Consider the following 24,138-nt stretch of genomic DNA (forward strand, 5'->3'; position numbering starts at 1 on the left):
AAATTATGGAAAAGGGAAAATAACAGCCCTTTATTAAAAGGTATGTGTGTATTAGCAGGAACACAAAAAAAACCCAAGTTAAACAACCAGGCAATACTCCTATACCCACCAATAATCCCCTTCAAGAACAAAACCGATAAACCGGCAAAAGGAAAATTAAATAGTTCAATTTTTTGCACCCTTTGGTACAGTTCCAACCACAGTCAGCAGGGGGTGCCGTCGGGTCACTGGAGATGCAAAACTTGTAATGTCCTGTACCATTCACCAGGTGGCGCTGTTGGGTCACTGGAGGCGCAGAACTTGTAGTGTCCTATTGTAGTCACCAGGTGGCACTGTTGGATCACTGGAGGAGCAGAACTTGTAATGTCCAGTGCCCGTCACCAGGCAGCGCTGTGAGATCCTTGGTTGCCACCAGGTGGGTTGGGGGAAGGGGAAAAAAGCAACACCCCCCAGGGTATATCGGAGAAAAAACAAAAAAAAACTCAATTCCCCTTCTCTTCCCACACTGGAAAAAGGGGGGGGGGGAAGGGGGAAGGAAAAAACCAGCAATAAAACAGAAAGTTCTCCCAATGGAAGAAAACTCACGAACTTCAGTTGGTTAGGATTAGCTTTAAGCAGGGCCTGCAACCAGCAACAGCTGAGAAGAGAGCAGCAGCAAACTCCCCTGTGACAGGAAGAAAGAAGAAACCAGGCAGCTCTGCAGCTTGTAGCAGGTCCTGCCCCCACCGGCACCCCAACCTCTCCTCCCCACCTCCTTCCAACCACACACTAGCCCCCCCCAACTCCTCCCCCTTCGTTGTCAAGGAGACTAATCTCTCGGCCATTAGTGGATGGGCCGATTCTTTTGTTCATCTGATAGCTAGCCTAATACACAGAGCACACACGGCAGGGGGAAGGAAAAGGAAAATTCCTTGATAAAATCGGAACTATGACACATATAGTCAGCATAAATTGTTTTTTTTATAATTTTGTCATTTCAATTTTAATGAAGTTCTTGTCCTTAAACACTTTCAAAAACCATTTCATAGAATCATGTTCCCCCAGCACTGCCAAGCCTACCACTAAACCATATCCCCAAGTGCCACATCTACATGTCTTTTAAATGCCTCCAGGGATGGTGACTCCACCACTGCCCTGAGCAACCTGTGCCAGGGCTTGACAATGCTTTCAGTGAAGAAGTTTTTCCTAATATCCAGTCTAAACCTCCCCTGGTGTAACTTGAGGCCGTTTCCTCTCATCCTATCACTGGATACTTGGGAAAAGAAACCAACACCCACCTTACTATAAACTCCTTTTGGTAGTTTTAGAGAGTCAGAAGGTCTCCCCAAGCCTCCTTTTTGCTAGATTTTACACCCCAGTTCCCTCAACTGCTCCTAAGACTTGTGCTCTGCACCCTTCACCAGCTTCATTGCTGCACTTTGGACATGCTGCAGCACCTCAAATGTCTTTCTTGTAGCAAGTGGCCCAAAACTAAACACAATATTTTATGTTGTTTATGAAGAGCTACATAGTAGGATAATATATCATTATTTGACATTTGCATGGTAGTGTGTTGGGTTTGCGTGACAAGGTTTTGGTAACAGGGGGAGCTATAGGGGTGGCTTCTGTGAGGAGCTGCTAGAAGCTTCCCCTGTGTCTTATGGAGTCAATGCCAGCCGGCTCTAAGACAGACCCACCACTGACCAAGGCAGAGCCCATCAGCCATGGTGGTAGTACCTCTGTGATAACAAATTTAAGAAGGAAAAAAAGTTATTGCACAGAAGCAATTGCAGACAGAGAAGAGAGCAACAACTTTGCAGACATCAAGGTCAGTGAAGAATGAGGGGGAGGAGATGCTTCAGGAGCCAGAACTGAGATTCACCTGCAGTCTGTGGTGAAGACTATGGTGAGGCAGGTTGTCCCCCTGCAGCTGTGGCAGCGAGACACAGACCAACCAGCTTAAGTTCAAACTAGCAAATCCATTTATTAGGGAACAAACCAGGTTTATATATCCTTGAATTCAAATGGAGCCACGTCATAACAGAACATGTGACCTTCCCAACCAATCACTCTCGAGCCTGTCAAGTGGGCATGCTCAGTCGAGTACTTCCTGCGGGGGCCTTGTGCAGAGACTACATCTCCCAGCATTCTTTGTAGTAGTCTTCCTGCAAAAGGTTAACCCTTTCCCCACAGCAGCCCATGGAGGTATGGGGATGCAGAGATACACCCATGGAGGACCCCCATGCTGGAGCAGGTGGATACCCAAAGGAGACTGTGACCCCGTGGGGGATCCACGCTGGAACAGCTTGTTCCTGAAGGACTGCCACCTGTAGAAAGGGACACGTGCTGGAGCAGTTAATGAAGAACTGCAGCCCATGGGAAAGACTTACATTGGAGAAGTTTGTAGAGGACTGTGTCCTGTGGGAGGGACCCCATGCTGGAGCAGGGGAAGGAGTCCTCCCCCTGAGCAGGAAGGAGTGGCAGAAATGTATGATGAACTGACCATAACCCCCATTCCCCATCTCCTTGTGCCACTGGGGGGAGGAGGTAGAGAATCGGGAATAAAGTTGAGCCTGGGAAGAAGGCAGGGGTGGGGGAAAGGTGTTAGTAAAATTTGGTTTTGCTTCTCATTATCCTACTCTGATTTTAGTGGTAATAAATTCAATTAATTTCCCCAAGTCTGTTTTGCCTGTGATGGTAATCAGTTTTTGATCTCTCCCTGCCCTTATCTCAACTCATGAGTCTTTCATTATATTTTCTCTCCCCTGTCCAGTTGAGGAGGGGAGTTATAGAGCAGCTTTGATGGGCACCTGGTGTCCAGCCAAGGTCTACCCAACACAGGTAGATAGTTAGAATAGTCTCATTTTTTAACCAGTACTGCATCCTCTACATGCTGCATTCTTGACATGCTTCAACCATAGCTGAAGTGCCAGACCCCTCAGCTCTCCAGGGGGGAAAGTAGGAACTTGGTGACTTCAGTGTCCCAAAAGGACCATTGATCCCACTGTGATGGCTTATAAGCAATGCAGACACATTCAAAATACGGAGAATGATAATTACAGTTCTAAAGGATATTCCTGTCCATAAATAGTGCTGCTTTTTCCATCCTCATTTGGAATTATGAATGAGGAAGTGATTGATGGAGAGGTTGTAGTCCTCCTGTCCTTCTGGGACTGCACTTGTTGAGGCATATGATGTAGTGCATGTTTCTGTTCAACAGACTGAGTCTTATGCATGGGTTCTTGTGCCCTGAAGGGGGTATCATTATGGCTGACAGCACCTACAGTGGTACTTCCTTATAGCAGCTGTACCTTATGCTCTTCAAAAAGTTGGAGCAGTCACCTGACATGACATTTGCCATGTGTGATGTACTCTGAACATTAAACTGATGGAAGAGGTGCATGCATCTTTTGCATTAAATGTCTTTGGAAGAATTTTAGGAACTTGTAGGGTTTTGTTAATTAGCACTGAAAATGCTTTATAGAGAGACATGGAATCCTATGATATTTTTAAATCTACACTTGTTTTCATTAGTAACTGATGCATAACAGTATTAGAGATTTAAACTTAAGTCAGTGTGCTAACAGACTCTTTAGACTTTCTAATACACTCCCACCACATATTTTTCCTTTCCTCCCAGTAGGAGAAGTTCCTCTCAGGATGACTACCTGTGCTTTTGTACAGTAATGTCAGCAGCAAGATAAATGAGAAGACCAGGATTATCTAATAGTCAATCAGTTTCAGTCTCCTGATGCTCTGCTACCAAAAAAAAAATGTTAGTGTGTAGGATCATAGAGGTGTTTGTCCTGGGTAAAGAAAAGTCTTCATAGCTCTCCTGAAAGGAGCACAGATGAGAAAATTAAACTACTGAGAGAAGCTAGTGCAAATAATGATGCCACTGTTGCCTGATCACAGTTATTATTTTTACTGAGTACTGAAAAGAAGGTGAGATCTTCAGGGTATTTTATTTAACTGGAAAAGGAAAGACTTATAGTTTCCTCATGTTTGATAATAAGTAAGTTATTAAGTATTATTTACGGATAACAGTTCAGACAAAAATTATAAATCTTTACTTAGGGAAATAAACACATACTTATCTTTAATATTATTATGTACAGTTTTAGACTGTGGCCAAAATAGGTCTCTCAAATAAGTATACAGTTTGCTTGAACAGACCACAATTATTTATATATATATATATATATAAATAATCAGTAATTGTTTGCAGGATATATTAGACTTACTTTCTACCGAGTTGCATATTTCCCTCCCTGAGAAGTCTTTTTTTTTAATTAGAGTTTTGCATTTACATATTATTTACAAAGACTGTGAGATGGGGAAAATTGACTGAAATTTCTATGAATTCCTAATATTTCAGGTATGGTTGAAAAAATTAAATTGAAGCTTTGACTTGACATCTCTCTTCTTGAGATGCCATTGTATTAGGACAGCTGTACATAGTAGACAGTTTTTGTAGAACATCTCGAAAGTGGAGATTAAAAAAAATAATTGGAGGTCTTCTATCCTTTCATCTGTACAAAGTGATTTATTAATGCATAGCTTATTTTCTCCAGATCGCTACAATTTCTCCAGGGATGGCATCATGTGAAAACACTCTAAATACATTGAGATACGCAAATAGGTATGGAAAATGTTATTGCTTATAGATATATTGGCTGTTGATCACTGATATTTGGAATATTGTTGTTCCATGATGTATAATTATTTTAAGTACTTGAATAATTTTAGCATACTTGCATTTCTTAATAAGATTAAACCCAAAGTACTGATTACTGATTCAGGCTCATGTTTAATTTAATTTGTCACTTTTTACAACCATTACAAGAGAATCAATAGAAACTGCATTCAAACCATTATCCAGAGATAGATATAGTGTGGATTGCAAGGAATCTGGGAGATGCCGCCTAGTTTTGTCCCTGCTCTGGAGGTATCACCTCTTGTATTAGGGGTAGGCAGTTTACATGATGATTCCCTTGGGTGTTAGCTGAAATACCTTTCTGCAATGTGATTTTTCATGCCCTTGGTGGAATTGCATTCAGTTGCCAGCCTGTTACTTTTATATATATGATATATCATATCATATCATATATAGATTTATCTAAACTAGCTTATGAAAATTCTGCAATTGCTGTGGCCTAAATTTTATATTTCCCAACTTCAGGCAAATATCTGAGACCCCTAAATACAGAGCCAGTTAATCCAACAGTGACATAATCAGTGGATAAGTTAGTGCCTCCAGAGGCTGATGCAGCACCTCTAAGACCTGTACTGCTTTCTGAAAGCAGTGAATGTCAAAGGAGCCTTCCACAGTTGTAATTCTCCTTTGATTAATGTTTGTGGAGATGGGGTCCTGCATGTGCCTGCAGTCAGACCTGTGGCCCAGAGACCCACCCACCACTTTACCGCAAGAACAAAAGAGGCTACCACCTAGTGACCTACTTGCCCCAGTGAAAGATAGGGCAGAACCACATCTTCTCCTGCTTTGCTTCCTCCCCCCTCCCACAACCAGTCGCTAATTGGGCACAAAGGGTTGCTAGAGTAGCTTACCACCCACTCTTCTCAGTATCCAAATGTCTTTCTGTTTGTATCAAGTTAGTTGCAAATCTACTTGGCTTGGACCACTCTAGGTGATTTCCTTCCTGGTGAGAAGGTGGGCATCTACTTCCCTGCTTACAGTAACATAACAAAGGACATGTCACATTATTCGGGACTCGTTGGATCTTTCTATCCCTTATAGAATACATATTGCTGAAGTTACTCCAGAAATAGGCACTGAAAAACAAATTAAATACCTACTTCTGGTATACTAAATTGTTGTGCTGAAAGTTTCTTTCCCTTGGTGTTAAATTTGTATGTTGTTATGGAGTTGTGCTGGTTTTTGCTGGGGTAGAATTAATTTTCTATGCCTATCACTGTAAACTTGCTTCATGTGTTTTGTGTAGTATTTTAATTTTTTCTTGAAATATATAATTTTCATAGTACAATTAACTTTTAGGTGCTGAACACCCCTGTGTGCGCAGTGTAAGACAGGGCAGCATAGAATTTAAAGCATTGTAGTGGTTTGATATGTTAAAAGGAGCAGTTTAATGAAATACTGAATGTAGAGCAAATATTATTAACTGCACAAACTGAAATATGGAATTACTCTTCTGAAAGCGTTGCTATTATACTCTTCTGCAAATTACCAACACTGATTTTGTTGGTGATCTGCAACTCTGCAGAAGATTTAAATATGTCAACAGTTTTATTTTTTAATGTAAAAATAATTTATTGTTAAGCTATTAAAGAAGAATACTAAACAGAGTTGTCATTTTAACTGTGTTTATGAAAACATTTTCTTTTAATTTGCTGCCGCAGAGTAAAGGAATTTGGAATTAGTCCTTCAGACATTCCCTTCTCACAGGGTAGTGGCAGTCGCTCTGATCTCTCTCCTTCCTATGAGTATGATGACTTTTCTCCTTCAATCACCAGGTCTAATTCATTCTATACATGGAATCTTTATTTTTGAGTTTTCTTTTTGGCAATGTAATTTTACAGACCAACTTTTCATTAGTCCCCTTGCCTTGAATCACACATACTTTGTTTTTATTTTGTTTGTCAGGTCATGGCTCTGCATGATCTGCAATCATCTTCCCACTATTTTGTTCACAATAACCACACTGTATCCAGGCTTGCTAGTTTCCTTCATACATTAGAAAAAAAAAAGGTGATGTCACCTTTGTACATTTAGTGGACCAAATCTGACAAATCTGTGTTTAGGATAATTTGAATATATCTACTTAAAAAAGAAAATAATTTTAATATGTATATATTTTTAAAACTTTTCATCATTCTGAAGATGAATGAAATTCAGTTTCCATTGTAGTAAATATGTGCTACTTGAAAAAAAAATTCCCCTTAAAAAATGAAGAATTTACTCCAAAACTTATTATACTTGCAGACTTTGACATGTCTGTTTCATAAATGTTCTTTCAAATGGGTATTTTTTGGATAGAATCATTATCAATCTTTTAAACTATTTTCATGATGCAAGAACCTAACATTTTAATAAGATATTTTTACCTTTGAAAGCATTTTAATTAAAGGATCTATTCATTCTCTGGGATACTTGGTTGCAAATTCTTATTTTCTTCAGAATTCTTGCTGGATTTGCTTATAATAGCTAGTAGGGTACTGATTTACTACTTTTTTTAAAGCACAATTGTGTGTACAGAAAAAAAATTATGTTCAAGTTTAGGATACTGAATGAACTTTTTTTTCAAATATTATTCATTGTTAAGGAGTTAATGTTGAGGATTTGGAGATTTTTTCCCTCTTAATAGTTAATGAGTAGTAAGATTTCAATCAAAAAAGACCTCTTGCTAGAAGATGGACTGTAATCCACCTGTAAGTAGTTGAAAGTCCGTGCTTTTAAGGAGTTGGACTAACATTTTTTTGTCACTGAAAGTACATTAAATTTGTGAAGCTGACATCATCCTTATTAAATGAATTAAATTATGCCTAGATGAGCTTTATTTTTGGTTGCTACTCTTTTGCACAGGAAGTTACTAATTTACAAATTAAATATTTTCTGAATAGGGTGAAGGAGCTGATGGTTGATCCTAGTGCTTCAGAAGAAATCTGTCCTATTATACACCATGCTCCCAATCAGATTGATGACTTAGAGGCACAGTGGGGTGTGGGGAGCTCTCCTCAGAGAGATGATCTCAAACTGCTTTGTGAACAAAATGTGAGTGGTTTACAGCATTACATGGAAAGAGATGATAAATGCAGTGGCAGAACAAATCCAGAGTAATGTGTATTTATAACCTATTAGCAATATCATTAAGTAGATACAGCATGCCTCTTTGCCTTTTCATTTTATGGTATTATGTTCATTCCCATACAAACACAAAAAAGGTTTCTTGAATGGTGAAAAGAGAATGTTTTACTTTTCTTTATCTTCCTTGCTGATTAGGGCTTTTAATATCTTGGCAGGGTTTGCTCTAGGCTCTCACATTTTTAGTGTGTGTTTTTCCAGTATAACTACATCAGTTATTAAATAGCTAGAAGCAGCCTGAGAAATGCATCTGTTTAACACTCTCATAGTTTTGACCGTTATTTTTCCTGCATGGAACACCTGTTTTGAGTGAGTTTGCCCTTCTCCGTGTTTAGAAATCTGGTTACCCATCATTCTTCTTCCCCACATCTTGATTTTCATGGAGTGAAACCCCAGAGAAATGTTTGGGAGAAAGCCACATCATGTTCCCAGGATGTCTCCCAGGGCTGCATAAGTGGAGATGTGGGACTGAGAGGCTTTTTCTAAAGGGCATTTTTACCCTCCATACTGATTATCAGCTCTAGTCCTGGTTCCTTAAATGTTCAACTTCATTTGTGAAAATGCTGACGAAAGGTAGAAAAGATAAATCCTTACTACCCTATTTTTCTCAAGACTCTCTGCCTTTTCAAATGCCTCTTCATGGTGTTTGCTGTATTTCTTATTTCTTATTTTAGTAACTGTCTTCTTCCAGGACTCTGTTTTATAAGAACATGCTAGTGATTCTAAGAACTTCCCACTGGATAGTCCTTCCAGCTAGATATCCTTTCATATCATACTTTTTTGTTGTTCATGTGAAATTCAATTAAGCTTTTCAATGTGTTTTTAAAAATATTTTAAAGGCCTATTATAAGGAACCATATTGTCTTGCAGCCTACCTAGTGCTTTCCCTTTTGATTGTGATTAAATATTTATGTCTAAAGAATTCCTGTTTGTCCCAGTTTGTAAATCCATGTTGTGCATTCTTCTAATGTATTAATCACTACACACTTTTTAGATTTTTCACTTTATATTTATTCCACTTTTTTTTCCAAAGGGTTAATTTAATTTTGATTTCCTGAAATGTATTGAATGTAATTGCTGTTCTCTTTTTTGAAAATTGGCACAACAAAAAACCCAGACAGAAAACAAGTTTTCTTATTAAAACCTACTAGAAATTAACATTCTTCCTTTGTGACTTCCTCCTCCCACTATCTTAATTTGGGGTTTTTTCCATGGGGAATATTATCTTTTCCAGTATCCACTAATGTTAGTGACTGGAAATTTTTAATGAATAATAATTAAATTTAACTCTGTAAACAGTTTAAATTTATTGTTCTCTCCACTAATTTCTGGAGATTTTCTTGTTCGAAGTATTGTTTTATTTTTGACAGATTCTGCTTTCTGCATATTTCTTTTCATGTTCTCTGATGGGATGGATAATATTCAATATATTTCCTGTAACCACAGTTCTTTCCATACTAACAAGCTTAACTATTGATTTTAGGAAGAGGAAGTTTCTCCACAGTTGTTTACTTTCCATGAAGCTGTGTCCCAAATGGTGGAAATGGAAGAGCAAGTAGTAGAAGATCACAGGGCTATCTTCCAGGTAAAAGATGGAGCTCTTCTTTGTTTTATCCTAATGTAGGAATTCAGGTTTTCCCGCTGAAAGTGCATACTCCTGAAGATGTAGGATATCATCTGGTCATTTTGCTGCTGTCAGAGATTTCTAAATTATTTTATTACACTAAGCTCATTGTAGCAAAGAAATAGGAACAGATGTTTAGATCCCATAACCATTGTTCTTTGTCCCTATGATGAAAGAGAAACCTATTTCCTACCACTCCAGAAATGTAGTAAAATTTTCCTTTTCTTCTCAGCAAATGCTCCTAAATAGACTGTGTTCATTGTAAGAAAAGATGTTATTTTCTTTTTACTATTTCAACTATTTACTATATTTTCTGTGATAATTGTTTTCCAGCATTAGTGGCTGTTTTTTCTAGTTGTGGGGAGTTTACTCAGATTGATCTCAAAATTTTCAATTTCAGTGTCTAATCTATGCCAGTATTGCTATGCCAAAGCTGGCAATTATTAGTAATGTGTCCATATAGTAATGTCTCTATCAGCACCATTTCTATGTGGTCATAGAATCATAGAATCAGAATTAACTGGGTTGGAAGAGATCTCCAAGATCATCAAGTCCAACCCTTGATCCAACCCCACTGTGATTACTAGATCATGGCACTCAGTGCCACATTCATCCTCATCTTAAAAACCTCCAGGGATGGTGAATCCACCACCTCTCTGGGCAGGTCATTCCAATGCCTGATCACTCTGTAAAGAACTTCTTTCTAATATCCAAACTAAATCTCCCCTGACAGAACTTAAGCCTGTGCCCTCTTGTCCTACTGCTGATTGCCTGCGAGAAGAGACCAACCCCCACTTGACTACAACCTCCTCTCAGGTAGTTGTAGAGAGTGATGAGGTCACCCCTGAGCCTCCTCTTCTCTAGACTAAACAATCCTAGTTCCCTCAGACTCTCCTCATAGGACTTGTGAAGTCCCTTCACCAGCCTCATTGCTCTTCTCTGGACCCGCTCCAGCACCCCATCTTTCCTGAACTGAGGGGCCCAGAACTGAACAATACTCAAGGGGTGGCCTCACCAACGCTGAGTACAGGGGAAGGATCACTTCCCTTGTCCTGCTGGCCACACTGTTCTTGATGCAGGTCAGGATGCCACTGACCTTCTTGGCCACCTGGGCACACTGCTGGCTCATGTTCATCTTCCTGTCAATCAGCACCCCCAGATCCCTTTCCACCTGGCTGCTCTCCAGTCACTCTGTGCCCGGCCTGTAGCACTGCAGGGGGTTGTTGTGGCCAAAGTGCAGGACCCGACACTTGGCCTTGTTGAACTTCATCCCGTTGGAATCAGTCTAACTCTCCAGTCTATCCAGGTCCCTCTGCAGAGCCCTCCTGCCTTCCGGTAGGTTGACACTCCCTCCCAACTTGGTGTCGTCTGCAAATTTGTTAATGATGGACTCAATCCCCTCATCTAAATCATCGATAAAGATGTTAAACAGGACTGGGCCCAGCACTGATCCCTGGCAGACATCACTAGTGACCAGCCGCCAACTGGATGCAGCCCCTTTCCCCATCACTCTCTGGGCCCGGCCCTCCAGCCAGTTCTTAACCCAGCAGAGAGTGCACCTGTACAAGCTGTGGGCTACCAACTTTTCCAGGAGTATATTATGGGAGATAGTGTCAAAGGCTTTGCTGAAGTCCAGATAGATTACATCCACAGCCTTCCCCTTATCCACCAGGTGGGTCACCTGATCGTAAAAGGAGATCAGGTTGGTCAAACATGACCTGCCCTTCCTAAACCCATGCTGACTGGCTCTGATCCCTTGTCCATCCTGTAGGTGTTGTGTGATTGCACTCAGGATAATCTGCTCTATAACCTTGCCAGGCACTGAGGTCAGGCTGAACGACCTATAGTTGCCCAGATCCTCCTTGCAGCCCTTTTTGTAGATCGGCGTGACATCTGCCAACTTCCAATCATCTGGGACCTCCCCAGAGAGCCAAGACTCTTGGTAAATGATGGAGAGCGGCTTGGCAAGCTCTTCTGCCAGCTCCCTCATCACCCTAGGGTGGATCCTATCTGGTCCCATTGACTTGTGTGGATCCAGGTGGCTCGGTAAGCCACTGACTATTTCCTCCTGGAACACAGCGGGGCTATTTGGTTTCCTCTCCCTGTCTACCAGCTCCAGAGTCCAGTTGTCCTGAGGGCCACCTGTCCTACTGGTGTCATCTCCCTCTAAAGAGACAGCAATACCATCTCCAAATATTTTCTCTAAATATCCTTTCATGACATCTTCCTCTGAGATACTGAGGACCAGAAGAAACAAATATATTTCTAACTACTTGTTTACCTCCATTTTACAGATACATAAGGTTTTCACTTGCTATTAGTCAGGGTCTTTGAAAGGAGTGCTGACCACATAGTGTAATGCTGGTCAGTACCATGGAGCTTTTTACATTCACCAAATAAATGGTAAAAACATATATATGAGTTACTAGTTTTCAGAAGGAAATGTGAATTGCTTCTGTTAATAACCTTATAATCTTTAGGCAGGCTGTTCATTTGGAGCATCTACTGCAAGAAAATAGCAAAATATTAAACGTATCTCAATTTAGGTATCTAACTTAGTGGAACATTGATGTGTGTTCATGTAATACAGTAGGATGCTAAATAACACATTTTACAACAGATGTAGAGATTTAGTTATTGTGAAACATTATCCCTGAAGTAAAGCATGCAGAAGTGTGAAAGTCTTATGCCATATGCCATAGCTGTGTCCTAATGCTTGCAACTTCTGGAGAGACAAACTGCATTAGTTTAAGATGTTACTACTTCTGTGTATCCATCTAGCCTTATCCTGGAGATTACTGCTCCATACAACAGTCATTAGAAGGAAATGTGTCTGAGTCTCAGCTACCTTCGTTTGCAGCATTACTTGTTAGTTTATGCCATGAGTGAAGATGGGCTGCACCAATACAAAATCTACAAGCTGTAACATGCAGAAGTTGTCTTCTGTCAACTTTTTCCCGGAAGCTGTTGATTCTGGGATATAAAACATCCTATTCTAACAAAAATCTCTAAAGTAGATTAGCTGAATGATTTGTACTATGGAGGTCTTGATCTTCCTTTGCTTCTTGGATATACAAGTTTATGTTAGATGACATGAATCCTACCCCAATGTGAGAGCTCCATCTGTCCTGAAAGTCAACAAAACCTACACAGGGTTTGGACTATTCTTTCAATATTACTTGGACTACTGAGCACAGAGAGAAAGACTTAATTTTAGTATTTCAGGCTCATCATGCATGGAACTGTCAGCTGCTTACTTTATTTTTAATACAATGGGATAAGGTCTCCTGATCAGAGCTTTGCATGATTCTGTAAGCTTTAAGCTCCTGGTTGCATTCTTCTTTGCTGTAAGGCTTTTTTCTTTTTCTTTTTTTTTTCCCTCTTTTTTTTTTTTTTTTAAATTTGTAATATTCAGAATGCAAAGATGCCTAAGAGATTTTTTAACTGTCTTTTACAGTACTCTTATCTGTCTGGGGAGTTACCTCTTGCAATAGAGAGATTAAAAATGCTCTTCTTTTATACACCTTCTCTCAAAACTGGTTTTGAGTATGGACAGAATTATTTTGACTCCTTGACTGTAATAATGACACTGTGATTATAGTTAGTGGTAACCATCCCATACTTAAAATTGAAGTCTGGGTTCAAAGTTTGATACCTACATAAGCATACATAACTATGACATAAAGCTCTTAATCTCTTAGTTTTACAACCATCTAAGTTCTGAATTTGAAGAGAACTGTGGCAGCTGGGGTTTATCTGTTGCTGTTATGACCATTGGAGTTAAGAAACTATGTAGAAAATGTAAAATTTTGCTGAATTAGGAAAAAGGATTCATTTTAGGATTGAAACCTGTTATTGTGAGGTGACTAGACAGTAAAAGTGTGGTCATCTTGAGAAAAGGAGTAATTCAGCTCTTTGTCTTGAAATTTGCCTTGAAACTTTGCTAATGTATTTAGTTGAGGTTTTTTTAACTTTTACCTAGGAATCTATTAGATGGCTGGAAGATGAAAAAACTCTTCTTGAGATGACAGAAGAAGTAGACTATGATGTGGATTCTTATGCTACCCAACTTGAAGCAATTCTAGAGCAAAAAATTGATATTCTGACCGAACTTAGAGGTAGATTGCTTTTAATCACTTTTGTGTGCATTTTCATATGCCATGGAGACTTGCAGTAATAATGAGAAGGAAAAAATAGTGTGGTTATGTTTTGGGGTCTTTTTTCACCTTATGCTGTCCTGTAATGTTCTGTGAAAGGAACATTTATTTTACTGCCTAAGAACAAGTTCACATCTGTATTCAATCCATCCTAGTTTAAAGGAAGAGTCTGCTTTACCTCCAGGAAGTACAAACTTGATCCTGCAACTTTGGGTTGTTTTTTTCTTTGTTCCAAAAGAATAAAAGAAGGAAAAAGAAAATCCAAAAGAACTGTACAGAAAAAAAAAAAAGAAGGTAATGCAATGAGGAAAAAAGTAGTAGGAATTCCCAGTTCCTGTTCTATTGCATTCTGTAATGTAGCAGGAAGCCTGCTGTTGTTTTTTCAGTCTGTGCTTAAGAGTAACATTGAGTTCTGACTAGCTTGGCTGTTAGCCTATTTTACCTTAGCAGCCTTTCTGTTGAAATTTTGTCAGCCTCTCTTTGTTGAAAAACCAACAGCAGATAATTCTTAGTTCCCAAAACTGACTCTTCCACTTATCTTCTAAAATCAACGTGTCAGCTCATGGAGATTAATTTTTCATTTTAGTTTCTGTATCTCTCTGCATTCCAGCAGACATGCAATACTGGTTTGGGTTTTTTATCTGTTAGAAAACTCCTTATAAGATAAAACCTTACATTTTACTCAGACTGAGTATCTGCTGTAAGAAGACATCAAGCAAATTGGATGTGACCTGCTTACTTTGTACGCATGTATTGGCACCAGTATACTTTAGCAAAGAATTAGATGTACATTCCTTTGCTTCTTAGGGATGATGACTTCCTCTTCAGGGAAAAACAATTTGAGACAACAGCAATGAAAAAAATAGTTTTGGTGACTCCCTGTTCTTCCATAACTTATTAGATATGGTTTTTGAAATAAGATACTGGAGATAAAGGATATCTAAAAGATCCTTGCATCTTTACAGACAGCATGATACATATATAGCTTTATAGTAGGGAAGAACTGTTAAATCAAAGATTCTTTCTCACAGTAACTTTTGTGTTATGCTTATGACACATAATGGTCACTGAATATTTCAGCTTTTATTCCTGTCACTTTAGGACTGACTTTTTTATGCTGTCATTTTGGTTTCCTTCTTCCCATTCTTGGGCATATTACTGGGGAATGGGAGTGGGGAGGAATATGAATATGAAAGAATGACATCTTTTCTCAGGTTTCTTCCATTCTCATGCTAGCTATGATGAAACAAATGGTCGATGCATTTATCTATTTACTTCCCAAATTTAATCACAAATGCTTTTCACATTCATAGAAAAGTTGTTATCATAGAATCACATAATGTTTTCGGTTGGAAGGGACCTTAAAGATCATCTCATTCCAATCTACTGCCACAGACAGGGACACCTTCCACTAGACCAGGTTGCTCCAAACCCCATCCAACCTGACCTTGAACACTTCCAGGGATGAGGTAGCCACAGCTTCTCTGGACAACCTGTTCCAGTGCCTCACCACCCTCACAGAGAAGAATTTCTTCCTAAGAAGAGATAGGGGTAATATCTAAGAAGGGACTAAGTTGCTAAGCAACTAGTTTGTATGATGAGTATTAAATTTAAGCTTATCTCAGTCCTCTTGTAGTTTGTATCTTCAGCTATTTTTATGGAGGAATGTTCTTTGTTTTGCATTAGGGCCAGTATGTGGGGCATCAGGCCTTAGTTTCAGGATCTGTGTTGAGCACAGGCACATCAGTACTCATTCTCTCTTTTTCATTAAAGATAAAGTGAAATCTTTCCGGGCAGCTCTACAAGAGGAGGAACAGGCCAGTAAACAGATCAACTCAAAAAGACCACGTGCCCTTTGAAATGGGTCTCTGCTGCTAAAGGAATCTATGAACCTGTACTGCTATAGGACACATTTGTTACAAAACCCAGTGGCCGTAAGAACTCGACTACTTGAAAGTGTAAAACTGTTAAAAATGTCCTGTTTATTATTCATCTGAATTATGTTTTCAACTTTGTGTGAAATGCTCCTATGATGTCTACAAAATGCTTCTAGACCACACAGTACAACCGTGCAGGGTTCAGATCTGCGAAGCACTTTGTTTAAAATTTCATTTATTCAAAATGTGAAATTTATGTTTGGAAATATTTGCCATGTTTTTAATAATGAAGTAGAACTGTGGCAAATGAAAAGTCACAGTATTTCCTTTTAACTATGTTTAGTTTTGTTACAAAGACCAGTTGTACACTTTTAAATAGTGTTACTGCATGCGTACCTCACTAGTGGTTTTATATAACTTCTACAGACAGCTGTGCTTACCTCTTCCCATTTTGTGCCTTGATGAAGGCTACTTAACCCTAAACATCCTCTCTCTGAAGCACAGACTTAACAAACAACATTCCTTATTTGTCAATATAAATTACTTTGAGTGTGTGTATATTTTTTAAGTATTTTGAGGCTTTTTTTTTGGTGGCTAATGCATTTCACAGCATGTGCCATATCCTTCAAACAGGAACTGCAAGAGCTGTTAGAGTGAACATACAGTTGGTCATTCCATCCTCCTTGTAAAATATCTGGAATTTATGTTTATTTCAATACCATAATGAATAGTTAGATAACATTTTCTCTGTAATTAAAAAAAAAAAAAAGAGGAAAAAATGAACAAAAAATACATTGGTTGATGTATAATAAAGGGTAATGTTTAAGTACTGAGGAGAGTTGTATCTTAGAATAATGCAGATAGATATACAGTATGTGTTATGGTGTGATAATGCTATCAGAATAAAGGTACAATCTGACATCTGCGTATGGATAGGCTAACTGTCAAAATTCAGGGATCCATGTAAAGAAATGCATTTCACATATTGTTAAAATTTGGCTTTTGATGCGTGACAGGCTTACATGTACATTAACTGCAGTTTGCAGATAGTTTAAGTAGCTCTGATGCTTAAAAAAAAGTAACTAATACCTATTTTTCCCTTTGTACAATGACAGCAACTGAAAAGTGAGGTGAAATTGCATCATTTGAGGATTTGCACAATATCTCTATCTAGTACTTATAGAAATCCTATAAGTACCTGAATTCCCTCAAATGCATCATGTGTATCAGCACTTTGTAGGTGGTGGTATTCAAGTTATTTTTGCAAGTCAGTACCCCAAAAAGATTGACCTTCCATGTACAAATGAATTGTCAAATGAAGAATTGTAGACCTCTCTAGGAGTTCTTTCCATTTCCAGGAGTTCATATCAGCAGTCTTTCCCTTGGAACTGTTTAAAAATTACTTTTGTAATACAAACCTGTTTGTTTCTGCAAGGCCTGGAGGGAAATAAAGGGAAGGCAATGAAAAGAGAGTTAATTGAGCCAGGAATTCTTGTAGTATTTAATATTTGTATCTCCCATAGGAAGGTAGGCTATGGAAAGCTCTTGTCACATTGTGGTTTAAAAAAAAAAAATCAGCCTGTGTGTAAACATTTAAAGTGAAACAACAATGTAGATTTTACATACTGTGTTTAATAAATTAAGCTATTAAATGAATTACAGATGAGAATTAACTTATATGAAAATTTTTTTCTGCTTTGGGAAGGGTTTAATTTTGTAAACATATCTGAGTTACACTTTTCAAAAGTCCTATGATTTCAGAATGAATATTTACTTCTGGAACTAACTATTCTGTACATATTTGTCATATAGGAACAATTTCCCCAGAGGACTATCCTGACAAGTTTTGCAACAGGTCTTAAACATCACACATCTTTCTGAACATTTAAGAATGTCTTCCATCACAGATAAAAGAAAAAAAAAAAACAGTGAAATAGAAGGAAGCAGTTTTTGTTGGTAGGTGATAGTACAGATTATTGTATAATACCAGAGTTTCTTTGAAGTTACTCTAGAGAAATCTTATTTTCTAAAAAACCTCTGAAGATTGAGACATCCTGCATGAGAAACAGTTGCTTCCCTACTATTCATAGAATCATAGAATCATAGAATAGATTGGGTTGGAAAAGACCTCCAAGATCATCAAGTCCAACCCCTGATCCAACTCTAATTACTATATCATGGCACTAAGGGCCATGTCCAATCTCTTTTTAAAAACCTCCAGGGACGGTGAATCCACCACCTCTCTGGGCAGGCCGTTCCAATGCCTGATCACCCTCTCTGTAAAGAATTTCTTCCTAACATCTAACCTAAACTTCCCCTGGCAGAGCTTGAGCCCATGTCCCCTTGTCCTATTGTTGGTTGCCTGGGAGAAGAGACCAACCCCCACCTGACTATAACTTCCCTTCAGGTAGTTGAAGAGAGTGATGAGGTCACCTCTAAGCCTTCTCTTCTCTAGACTAAACAACCCCAGCTCCCTCAGCCTCTCCTCATAGGACTTGTGCTCAAGTCCCTTCACCAGCCTGGTTGCTCTTCTCTGGACCCGCTCCAGCACCTCAATATCCTTCCTGAACTGAGGGGCCCAGAGCTGAACACAATACTCAAGGTGCGGTCTCACCAACGCAGAGTACAGGGGAAGGATCACTTCCCTGCTCCTGCTGGCCACACTGTTCTTGATGCAGGCCAGGATGCCATTGGCCTTCTTGGCCACCTGGACACACTGCTGGCTCATGTTCGGCTTCCTGTCGATCAGCACCCCCAGGTCCCTTTCCACCTGGCTGCTCTCCAGCCACTCTGTCCCCAGCCTGTAGCGTTGCAGGGGGTTGTTGTGGCCAAAGTGCAGGACCCGGCACTTGGCCTTGTTGAACTTCATTCCCTTGGAGTCAGCCCATCTCTCCAGTCTATCCAGGTCCCTCTGCAGAGCCCTCCTGCCTTCCAGTAGGTCGACACTCCCTCCCAACTTGGTGTCATCAGCAAATTTGCTGATGATGGACTCAATCCCCTCACCTAAATCATCGATAAAGATGTTAAACAGGACTGGACCCAGCACTGATCCCTGGGGGACACCACTGGTGACCGGCCGCCAGCTGGATGCAGCCCCGTTCACCACCACTCTCTGGGCCTGGCCCTCCAGCCAGTTCTTAACCCAGCAGAGAGTGCCCCTGTCCAAGCCATGGGCTGCCAGCTTTTCCAGGAGTATATTATGGGAGACAGTGTCAAAGGCTTTGCTGAAGTCCAGATAGACCACATCCACAGCCTTCCCCTCATCTACCAGGTGGGTCACCTGATTGTAAAAGGAGATCAGGTTGGTCAAACAGGATCTGCCTCTCCTAAACCCGTGCTGGCTGGGTCTGATCCCCTGTCCATCCTGTAGTTGCTGTGTGATTGCACACAGGATGATCTGCTCCATGACTCTGCCAGGCACCGAGGTCAGGCTGACAGGCCTGTAGTTACCAGGGTCAGCCTTGCAGCCTTTTTTATGGATTGTATTCATCCATGCAAGCCTAGAACCATAAGCAGGATGTGGTTTATAGGGGTATCAAAGAGGACAGGAAGGACAGAGGCAGTCAGATTTCAGCAACTTTTTACTAAGCCTTGTAAATGACATGTCCTGTCAGGTAGCAGATGCAAACTGAAATTGTATCAACTGGGGAATAGAATTTATGGTAGAAGCATTGAAGCCTCAAGTTTTGAGTGTATGAATGACTGGGATCATAAAAAACATTGTTCGAAAGTGCTAAACCTGTTTAAAGAACAATACACATCAAATTACATGGCCTACACCCAGGACTGTTGAGAAAGGAAATTGGCCATGAGACTATTGGCAAATAGACTTTGCAGAGCTTCCATGACAAAACAGATACAGATGTTTATTGGTACTGGTAGATACTTTTTCAGCATGGTCAGAAGCTTTTCCTTGTTGCACCAACAAAGTTAGGGAGGTGGTAAAGATTTTGTTGAAAGAAATTATCCCAAGGTTTGAAATGCCAGTGGGAATGTCATCAGACAGAGGTTCACACTTCATTGCTGAAATAGTGCAAAGCCCAGCTAAAACATTAGGGGTGAAATCGGACTTGCATACTCCATGGAGAACTCAGTTGAGGGGAAAGTAGAAAGAATGAATCAGAGTATAAAAAGACAAATTAGCAAGATTTGCCAGGAATCATATTTAAAATGACCAGATGCCCTTCCTTTGGCCTTACTGAGGGTATGAATTAGACCAACATCCAAGGAAAAGGTGAGCCCATACAAAATATTGTATGGATGACCATATCAGGTTACAGAAAGCAAAGGGAATATCCAAATTGGTGGGGATCAAAGTCTAACAGAATATGTTATATCTCTAGGGAAGGTGTCGTCTTCTCTCCACAGATATGTTGTGATGGCAGCACCCATGACGCTGGATGATGCCCCCATCCATATCAACCCAGAGACTGGGTATACCCCAACAACTGGATTGAAGAACCTTTCCAAGAAAGATGGAAGGGACCATATCAAGTGCTGCTAACTGTCAATACTGCTGTGAAGATGCATGGAGCAGATTCATGGATCCATTACAGCTGAATCAAACCAGCTTTGAACCCAGAAGAACCTTACTGGACAGTATAGCAAACAGCAAATCTGCTGCAGATAAAGCTGCAATGGAACCAGAGACTTTAAAATGAAAGATGTTAAATGGTTTATCTTTTTGTGTTTACAGAACAAGATTTCCAGTATTACAACATGGTTATTTGTTCCTGGATTAGTCAACCATCCTAGCAAGGCCTTGCAATTAATGATTGTAATGGCTAGTATGGCTTCAAGTGTCCAAGGTGTAAGTGGGCTTTAGGGAAAGGGAGCAATGTCCTTTTCCCTAAAGACCACTGTAACATGACACAAATAGAACAAATACTACCTGACTCTTGGAAGAAAAATTCACATCTAAAACTAATGCAAGACGTAACACTGATAACAAATAGTAGTAATTGTTGGATTTGTTCTCAATTTCCTACTCATTCAGATGAAAGTATTCAGATGATAGGACTTCCAACATCAAGTGTATTCTCCAATGCTCTTCCTCCAACTGGAGTGATGCACCTTTTGGAGGGAGAAACAGCCCAACCCCCCATAGACCAACAAATCGTGCTGGTAGAAGTAATAGTCACTGAGACATCCTGTGTTCAACAATGCCTAAAAGGACCAGGAGCAGCCCCTCACTGGAAAATGGAGTCACCTAATTGTAGGCAAGGAGTGTTAGTAGAAGATTATCTCAAGTGTCATTCGTATTTGGATGTAATAGAAAGGAGTATTTTAAATACACAATAGTGGCCTATTCCAGATAATATGGGATATTACTGGTTTTGTGGAAACCAGGCTAGAAAAGCTATACCCCTTGGATGGCAAGGAATATGTACCATTGGAGCTGTAGTACCAAAAGTAGATGTCATTGATAAATCAGAATTCCCCAGAGGACATCTGTGATCTTTTATAACAAGACACAAATGAACTTTAAATCGATTAGTTGAGAGGTCCTCTGGATTCCACATGTTTGTGAGAGGACTCCTACCATGGTTAGGAGTACCTAAATTGGAGAAGGCTATAGTGAACATATCCAGAGTTATCAAACAACTAGAAAACTGAACAAATTATGCAATCAGTGCTTTGCAGAGAGAAATTATCAGCCTTTCAAAAGTAGTCAAAAAAAATGGAATGGCTCTAGATCTGCTTTTGGCTTCCAAAGGTGGTGTGTGCACAGTCTTTAACACCAGTTGCTGTGTATACATGGATCAGACTTTAAGAATTCAAACTGATTTGGAAGAAATAAGACGGAACAGCAAAATCTTTCATGAAATACAAAAAGGTCAAGTGGAAGATGTGTTTTATTGGATGACATCACGGATCCCAAATTTAAGTGTGATTGCAAGAAAACCAATTGTCATACTTATCGCAGTTTTGATATTAATTGTTGGCTTATGGGTTTTATTCCAAATTTGCAAATTAGGATGCAACAGAATGTGTAGACTAGGTTGATAAAATAAATTAATATGAGACTTTAAAAAAATTATATTGAAGTCTCAAAGGGGGAATTTGTTACAGAACAAGTTATATTTCTTTAAAAAGGGGCCTATGCAGCAGTGGGGGAGAAATTGTTTAGAGGAGATTTAATCCATGAAATAGATAACAGATGATGGGCAAGCTCTGGGTGATGTCCATGTGTTAAAAAAACAAACTAAAAGTTTAGAGCCTGACATGCTTCAGTGCTCTTAGACCTGAGAGAAATTTATTGTTGAGACCTGTACACAAAGAATGCAGAATTTATAAACCACAAAGACACTTACAGAAACCAGACATGAAGAAGAAACTAACAAAGACAATTACAATTACTGAGACTCTCCCTATTGGGGAAAAAGATAATAAAAAGACAAAAATGAGGACTAATTTGCATGAAAAGTAAGAAATCAATAACCAATAAAAGATAGAATGCTAATTAATGAGAACTACATAACTTGTAACCCAATGGACACTAATTCCTTTGTTTGCTAAAATGTATAAATAGTTAAAAATTTGATAACTGATATACATGTTTTATGGAACTATCCTCATGTACCTCGACACTGAATAAAGTAATGTTGGCTTTCTAACCTAACAAACTGGTTAGAGTTTATTTCCTGGATTTCTGTTACAGGAGGGCTATAAATATAGCTCATAGCATGAGATCTCTTATTCTAGGTTGTCTGGAGAATAGACTCCCCAGGGGAAGTTACTAGGCAGAGTACCTAAATATGGGAATATAGACAGCCCTAATGTCATAAAGAGCAACAGCATGTTTTCCTAGCTAAATACACGTTATTTAATAAACAGTAAGTAGGAAGTCAATTGCATTGGCTATTTAGGTTTTGTTTTATTGCCACATGGTAAGGGGTGATACTGACAGAGAGGTAAATAACCCAGAATAATACCCATTCCATGTAACTGTGGATGAGTAGAAGGCAGGAAAAACCTGAGGAAGAACAGATAACAAGGGGAAAGATAAAAAACAGATCAAAAATTTTTCTGGGTCAGAATATTCACAGTTACACTGTTGTATATAAACAGCTAGAATTATTTCTTTTTTCATCAATCCTGGAGGGATCTCCCTTGTTCCAGTACTTACTATCTATTGCAAATCTTATATTTCAACCTTGAAAAAAAATTTTTTAAAGATGATTCTTAGCAATTTCTGGTGATAAAGCCACATGATGCTCTAACTCACTAACTCCATATGACATAAATGATCTATAAGTTTATAATCTGTGGTTTATAATTGAGTGGGCACTTTGTTGCTGTTGTTACAGAGTCCAAGTGCTGTTACACAGGAGGAAACAGACCAAGTTGTGGGGCTAAACTTGTACACAGTAACTCCTTATCCAGTTATTCATAGATATATCTGACAGTCCAGCCTATGGATTTCATCAGATACTGTTGCGGTCGAGACAGGACAGATGGCACGAACCCTCGTGGAACCAGAAACTGGAACCCTTTATTGCACGCCGCTGCAGATTTTATACACTTTTTAGTCTACACATGTTAACTCTTCATTGGTCTTCAAGTTACGTAAATAACTCCCCATTGGCAGCTAATCACATTATGTAATTCTGCTAACTGCGCATGTCAGCCAACTATGACTCAGTTTATTTTACCGGAAAACCATATTGTGTGGATTTTCCTAAGGACCCAAAATGCCAGTCCTCTGCGGTGTTAACAAAATTGAGCACATAGGTAGCCTTAGTGAGGCGAGCTTCAGGGGTTTCCCCAGACATTCCCACCTTCTGTTTTTTTGTAATTGACGCTTAAGGATACTGTTACCTAAATGGCTGTGGGGAAAAAAAGACTCCAAGCCAAATTAGGTAGGAGATAAGATAAGGATACAAAGGCTTTAATGAACCCCCAGGTTTTCTGGAATACTCCAACACGCACTCCCGAAATACAGATGTCCACAGTTTTAATAATGATTTTCACCCAATCCCCGTCCAGCCACCACCCAGGTTCTGCCCCCGCCACGCCTCTTGGAAATTGGGTCTGGGGGCATTTTGGGACCCCCTCTTCTTCATCTTCATCTTCCTCAGAACACGTAATGTCCTTGGAGGCCTTCCAGAATTCTAGGTCTGAAGGTTGTTTGGTCTATGGTTGTATCTTCTTCCATAGGGTTAGGGTGTTCTTCTACAATTTTACCTTGAAAAAGAGACTAAACAGGCTATGGAATTTAGGGAATTGATATGGGAATGGGTAACAGGGGTTTGAGCTGGTGTGTTAAAGGGTAAAGGGATAACATGCTGCTACTCTAAAATCTACATTTACTACATAACTACTTCTAAGATCTACAAAAATTAAAAAAATCAAAACATCAAAACTCCAAGATATCAATACCATGTGCTTGTTCCACAATACCTTGACCCTGGGGGGAGTGAGGAATACTGGTGGCATGAGAGATCCCCCACATTTGGAGAAACGATTGCACCCAGGAAGAGGCATAGGCAGGACCATTGTCGGTCTTAATTTGGTGTGGAACTCCACACGTAGAAAAGGTCTGCAGCCAATGATGAATAACGTCCTGGGCAGTTTCACCTGTATGGGCAGTAGCAACTATAACAGAGGAGAAGGTATCAACAGATACATGTACGTATTTTAAGCATCCAAATTCCACTA

The 24,138-nt window shown here is 39.5% G+C and overlaps 1 protein-coding gene across 4 annotated transcripts in view; it reads left to right on the plus strand.

The window, feature by feature from the left end:
* Positions 1–22,081, plus strand: part of LOC126651594 (kinesin-like protein KIF2A) — a 102,474-nt gene extending 80,393 nt beyond the window's left edge. Inside the window, exons 16-21 of one of the 4 annotated variants that reach the window (XM_050337548.1) lie at positions 4,554–4,621; positions 6,358–6,471; positions 7,579–7,729; positions 9,303–9,404; positions 13,426–13,561; positions 15,374–22,081. In XM_050337548.1, coding sequence (XP_050193505.1) covers positions 4,554–4,621; positions 6,358–6,471; positions 7,579–7,729; positions 9,303–9,404; positions 13,426–13,561; positions 15,374–15,459 — 657 coding nt within the window. In that variant the 3' untranslated portion in view covers positions 15,460–22,081. The remainder of the gene's footprint in view (positions 1–4,553; positions 4,622–6,357; positions 6,472–7,578; positions 7,730–9,302; positions 9,405–13,425; positions 13,562–15,373) is intronic. The other 3 variants (XM_050337549.1, XM_050337551.1, XM_050337550.1) reach the window with 3 other exon arrangements.
* Positions 22,082–24,138: the final 2,057 nt, after the last annotated feature.

Source organism: Myiozetetes cayanensis, unplaced genomic scaffold (genome assembly GCF_022539395.1).
Source record: "Myiozetetes cayanensis isolate MyiCay16 unplaced genomic scaffold, myiCay2020 scf69, whole genome shotgun sequence".
Lineage (NCBI taxonomy): Eukaryota > Metazoa > Chordata > Aves > Passeriformes > Tyrannidae > Myiozetetes > Myiozetetes cayanensis.